Source organism: Aplysia californica, unplaced genomic scaffold (genome assembly GCF_000002075.1).
Source record: "Aplysia californica isolate F4 #8 unplaced genomic scaffold, AplCal3.0 scaffold00687, whole genome shotgun sequence".
NCBI lineage: Eukaryota > Metazoa > Mollusca > Gastropoda > Aplysiida > Aplysiidae > Aplysia > Aplysia californica.
In genome coordinates, this window is record NW_004797957.1 from 326,244 (window position 1) to 332,667 (window position 6,424).

Below are 6,424 nucleotides of genomic sequence, written 5' to 3' on the forward strand. Positions count from 1 at the left end.
GACTTACCATCGGTTTCCGATGACAACCCACCATCTGCGCAATGATGGATACTGACTTAACATCGGTTTCCGACGACAACCCACCATCAGGACGATGTCGGGTTCCCACACACAATCGGAAACCGATGATCACCCAACATCAGAACGATGTCGGATAAATGTGTCTTTCTGATGGTCAGCCGATAGCACCGCTGTCACACCATAGCCTTTTACTTTGTCCATGCTCCCATCCCTATTTTATCTTGGTCGTTTGATCCTAAAAATAATTCCCTCAATCAAAAGTTGAATCTATGTCTCTAATTCAAGATGTTCTTATAAAATCAACACCAAGGTGTATGTATATATATGTATATATGTTAGTACAATTTCCCCAAACCTAGACCATGAGTCCATTAACAGTAAGACATGAGACTGTAGCCGTGGGTAAACAAGCTCAGCTGTGTGGGGGTTTAGTTTTGGTATAGAGGTTTTACAGCGCTCGCAACTGCATAAGGTCATATGAGCGCCAGAAGTGACATCAAAAATGGAAAGTAGAGTCTTTGTAAATGCTGATTTCTTTTAGTTACCATACTTTTGCTGTACATTTCTGCGCGTGTTTTGTTTTGGTTTCGTTTGTTTGTTTGTTTGTTTGTTTAGTATAGGGTTTTACGGCGCTCGCAACTGTATAAGGTCATATGAGCGCGCGAGACACACCTAATACTTTTTCGTTGATAGGAAATTTTGAATTTTTGCCCGGGTGGCGGCCTAAGCCTACTCTTATCGATTTTAGACCATCAAGGGATCTTTAACGTGCGCAACTTGCACACGGGCCCTCCGAGATTTTTCGCCCTTGTCCGAGAAGGCTAGGTGTAGATCTTTCCTACCAGAAGATCAGGGGTGTGGCAGAAAGACAGCAGTTAGGAGGAGCCAAGGAGTAGCAGTAGAAAGGCTGCAGAAAGAGTCAGGAGCCCAGAGGAGGGGGCAAAGGAGGTGAGGGGGTGGGGGCAGAAAGTGGAAATGAAAGCAGACAACAGAACATTGTTAGAGAGCAGGAAAGGATGTGAAAGGAGACAATTTTAGAGAAGAAAATTTTTTGGTCACTACCCGGAATCGAACCCGGGACCTTTGAATGAGAGGCCAACACCTTAACCTCTAGGCCACGAGAGCCCCCGTTTTGGTTTCACATGGTACCTAACTAGAAAAGGATATATATATACATATACAACTTGTGTCATTCTTTGACACTTTATTCGATCTTATGATATAATTGTTCATACCTCTGCAAGGCTGGCTTAGATAATCAAGTGTCATCTTCAAATTTACGTATAGGTCATCCCAGAACTTTTGTACATCTGGTACGTATATGGGAACTGGTCGTATGAAATCAGCTTCTAAATGAAACAGAACATGAGATACAAACCAGATGCTGTCCTGTTATTGAAACAGCTGTTAAATAAAAAATAGTTGGAGAAAAATATTGAGGTCCAAATGGCAGTTCTCAGTTTTCTTGACACTGCTCTCACTTGCTAGTGATTTCTTGGATTTGTGCTTTCTTTCTTGTTGAAGCATCATAGTCACCCCCCCCCGGGGCAGTGCCACTGACTGTAGTAACCCCCCGGGGCAGTGCCACTGACTGTAGTGACCCCCCGGGGCAATGCCACTGACTAGTGACCCCCCGGGGCAGTGCCACTGACTGTAGTGACCCCCCGGGGCAGTGCCACTGACTGTAGTGTCTTTAGGCCATTCCCAAAGACGGGACATATGTCGTTCAAGCACAGTAGAATTGTAAATGGGCAGACTCATGTCATGCTCATAACTGTGCCTGATCTACAACAGGGAACTGCTGCTTTTTCTTTCCTGATCCTTACTATTGTCATTTTCCTCTACTTCTTTTGTATGTTTGTCACTCTCTTGTGACCTGCTATTTCCGGGATGCCTTGACAGTCGAAGCAGACCTTGTGCTGTTGAAGCTAGAGAGCTGAGCAGTCGAAGTCTGATTCCCTGTAAAGACTTCTCTGTTGACACCCACCCCTTGGCGCTCATATGACCTTATGCAGTTGCGAGCGCCGTAAAACCCTCTACTATAAAAAAAAAAAATCTTCATAGTCACCTTATACCTTATATATACTGATAGGTGCTGAAAGGGCCTTACACTCACCAGTTACATCCTACAGTTCCGTGTGTGAGATTTGTGGTTGTCTTTTTGTGTTATTATTATTGTGATTTTATCATGATCCTTTTGCTCCTCCCTGACCTGTAGTCAAGATTTAATTGCCTGTCGTTACAGGGGCGGACAGAATGTCGTCCTTCGGAGATTTCATCGCGCTGTCAGATCCATGTGATGTGCCCACGGCCAAAATCATCTCCAGGGAGGTCTCGGATGGAGTTATTGCCCCTGGCTACGAAGCTGCGGCGTTGGAGATTTTGAAGAAAAAGAAAAATGGCGGCTATTGTGTGCTGCAGGTACTCTAGGATTTGGTAGAGATGGAATTGTCAAGTTTTTCCTACAGATTTTGAGAGGTTTTAGTTGTTTTGTCCATTTGTTTTTATTTATTCATATTTTTGAAAACTTTATTTTTGTTTATGGGAAGGGATGGGGGGGGGGGGGGTTCTGTTTTACTACTGTTTCAAGAATAAAAAATGCTGTTTCTTTTGTATAGTATCATCAAGGGATGGTTCATTATGCACAGAATATGTTTTTTACCAGCGTCTGTAGTTTAGGAGTCAAGCGCTTCTCTTTGGTCTGCAGGAGACCATAGTTTGGTTCCTGAATGGGAAGAACTTTTTAATGACTTTCAGTATTTCTGCTGGAATGTTGTATCCCTTTCAGCCGAGGCTGGCCCTAACAGGCAGGTTCTGAAGCCTGCCTCCAGAATGATCTTCTATATCGTGTAGACGGGGAGTAGAAACACGCATAGATTTGCGAAAAAGAAACAACACAGTATGTTCATAGGAAATGTCTGCGCGGGGGACGGAGTTGTTCCAGCATACAAGGTGCTGAAACAGAAGTTACTGCATTTATGGTGGTCTTTTGTCTGAACGTCCGGTCAGAAATTGTCTTTACGGTCTTTTTAAAATCTGTCCATTTTCTGATACGGGTCAGGTTGTATGTGCCAGTCACTGGTGTTAGAACTGTGATTGTTAGATTGCCGTGATGAGCTACTTGTCTCGTTCGTATGACGCCGCTTGTGGTGAATGATTCGAGATATTCGTTCTGAGCAAATTAGAATTTTAAAATATTTTTTTTGTAAGTGTTTTTACGGCGCTCGCAACTGCGTAAAGTCATATGAGCGCGCGGGACACATTTAACTTTTTCAGTTGGTAGGAAATTTTGAATTTTGCCCGGGTGGTGGCCGAAGCCTATTCTTATAGATTTTAGACCACCAGGGATCTTTGACGTGCGCAACTTGCACACGGGCCCTCCGAGATTTTTCACCCTTGTCCGTGAAGGCTAGGTGTAGATCTTTCCTAAGAAGAAGCCAAGGGGTAGCAGTAGAAAGGCTGTAGAAAGAATCAGGAGCCCAGAGGAGGGGGGCAAAGGAGGTGAGGGGGTGGGGGCAGAAAGAGGAGACAAAAGCAGACGACAGAACATTGCTAGAGAGCAGGAAAGGGGGTGAAAGGAGACAAATTTAGAGAAGACAATTTTTCGGTCACTACCCGGATTCGAACCCCGGACCTTTGAATGAGAGGCCAACCCTTTAACCTCTAGGCCACAAGAGCCCCCTGCAAATTATTTGTCTGCTGCCTGTGGAAGTGAAGTGTATGATTTCACTTGGGGTTAATAATTTTTTTCTATATTGTCATTGCCACAAGTGAAATAGCTGACTCTGGTTAAGTCTGCTTTGCATGGCGAGTAGTCAAATTCTCGAGCTACTGTCTTGTCTTAATGCAAGATTGTTGTGTTTCCTGTAAACTTCACAGCCTCAGAGATTATATGGGGTTAGATAAATGCTGTATGTCGGCATGCTTGATAGTGTGTAAGTGACTTGACAAAGCCTCCTGAGATCGTTCCAAATCATCTCTTGTCCATATACCGTGGAACCTGCTCTAAGGGCCACCTGTATGCAACAGTCTCCTGAACATAACTGCCACTTCCCATTGTCTCCCTTGTGTATATTTTTACATCATAAATAACTCTGTGTAAGACCGCCGCTTTTCATTTTGATAATTGGTGGCCACCAAAGACTGTTTCTACCGTACATGATGCCTTCCACATGCTTGTAGGTTTCTAGAAAGGAAAGTGCTTGGAAATGCTCACAGTTTCTGATACTATGAAGTTGAATGTTTATTGTTTAGGAGATTTGCTGCTTGTATACTTTCCATCCCACCGTACCTACCTGACCCACTGTCTTGGTCTGTATTTCCCAGATGGACCCAAGCTATGAGCCCCCAGAGTTCGAGACTCGCACACTCTTTGGTTTGCAGATGGAACAGAAGCGAAATGACGCAGTCATCGACAAAAAACTTTTTGAGAACGTGGTCACGAAACGGAATCAAGTGAGTGAATTATCTAAGCGGGGGATGTCAGACCAGTTCATAGCTTTGTCTCCATGGGATGTCAGACCAGTTCATAGCTTTGTCTCCACGGGATGTCAGATTGTTTTATTCTTTGCTAGCTGGAGAAAAAAAAATGTCTAGAAGTCGTAGAGTTTTGTTTGTTACTTTATATTTTTAAGTTACCATCTTTTATTTCAAACCAAAATGCTTTGAAACTTTTTTTGTGTCTGTGTTTCTGCCTTGAGATTGATCAAGCTGATGCATAGAGCATAGGTCTACACGAAAATGTCACTGAGCAAGGACTACTACGATCCTCTGTGGTATATCTACACTTTCAGCCTTGACCCACGACTCTCAAGACAAAGAAAATTTGTGTATTAATAGGAAATGGCCGTACAGTATTGAAAGAAGCATTAATGTTATATGTGAGGCAGCGTGGTGAAATGAGATGCCTGTCAAAATCATGAAATTGAAGAAACTGGCATTTATTCCACTGGTTTTTTTTTTAAATAATTTTTTAATTAATTTTTTTTTTTGTGTGTGGCTTAACACCTTAAATGTCTACTTAAAAACACATTGCAGTGTGGATTTTACTTTTGAAACACCCTGTTGATTAAAGGCACTTAAAATGCAAATTTGCAGTTTTTAAGGACTCTCAAGCTTTGGAAGTCACCAGACTGGCAGTCATTTTCTCGCTAGGTTTACCCTCTGAAACCAGGTGACCCCCACCCCCAGTCTCCCAGTCTATCTCTTTCTATGTGAAATATTTTAATTTCTTTTGAAGGTAGATGGAAAATTCTTTTATTGAAATTAAGACAAATGAACAAGCTTTCAGATTATACCCAAAAACCTCATATGCCAAAAAATTGACGAGAGCCTGATTTCACCATGTCGTGACACATTTAACGACAAGTGACTAAATTATGTCGCTGAGGACAACATAAGATATATCATATAAAAGTTTGTAATCTGCCTTGGGCAAACACTTCATTACTGACCTTGTCCTATTTTTCTCCCCTCAGCTACCAGAGGGTGCGGTCCGAGATCTGATTGTAGCCAGCATTGCTCTCAAGTACACCCAGTCCAACTCTGTCTGCTTCGCTCGGGATGGGCAGGTCAGACATCTGATATTCTCTTTTTTGTTGGGAATTAGTCACATAGTGGGTAGTTGGCGGGTGCTCTGCTGTGGTTTGCTCCTTCTTTCCTATCGAACATCTATCGTCCATAGCTCTTCTCCTTCTTTTTTTGTGTTACTCTCTTGTAAAACTTCTAATTTATGGTACTTATATTATATGGCGTAATTGTGTTGCAAGAGCCGGTTAAAACTCGTACTGAAACTAAACTAAAATTTGTCACATGGAGGAAGTGGATTGGACATTCAGCTGAAATTCCACCTTACCGATGGTGCTCATATGACCTTATGCAGTTACGAGCGCCGTCAAACCTCTATTAAACATTCAGCTGAAATTCCACCTTACTGGAAATTTCCTGGGTTAGGGAAAATGGGATGTACCTGACTATATATTATTATTTTCTTGCAGGTTCAGTTTTGGTTGAGGTCTTCATTCTCCTCCTTCTTCTTCTTGTTCATCAAGGTCTTCATTCTCCTCCTTCTTCTTCTTGTTCATCAAGGTCTTCATTCTCCTCCTTCTTGTTGTTCATCAAGGTCTTCATTCTCCTCCTTCTTGTTGTTCATCAAGGTCTTCATTCTCCTCCTTCTTCTTGTTGTTCATCAAGGTCTTCATTCTCCTCCTTCTTCTTGTTGTTCATCAAGGTCTTCATTCTCCTCCTTCTTCTTCTTGTTCATCAAGGTCTTCATTCTCCTCTTTCTTCTTCTTGTTCATCAAGGTCTTCATTCTCTTCCTTCTTCTTCTTGTTCATCAAGGTCTTTATTCATGTCTTTCGCTCTTAACATCACTGCTACAACCACTGCACCCCCCCCACCCAC

General features: G+C 42.5%; 1 protein-coding gene across 4 annotated transcripts in view; it reads left to right on the forward strand.

Moving 5' to 3' along the window:
* Positions 1-6,424, forward strand: part of LOC101851674 (bifunctional purine biosynthesis protein ATIC) — a 55,926-nt gene that overhangs the window by 33,366 nt on the left and 16,136 nt on the right. For 2 of the 4 annotated variants that reach the window (XM_013088111.2, XM_013088110.2), the window contains exons 11-13: positions 2,267-2,442; positions 4,348-4,476; positions 5,499-5,591. In XM_013088111.2, coding sequence (XP_012943565.1) covers positions 2,267-2,442; positions 4,348-4,476; positions 5,499-5,591 — 398 coding nt within the window. The remainder of the gene's footprint in view (positions 1-2,266; positions 2,443-4,347; positions 4,477-5,498; positions 5,592-6,424) is intronic. The other 2 variants (XM_035972422.1, XM_005108412.3) reach the window with 1 other exon arrangement.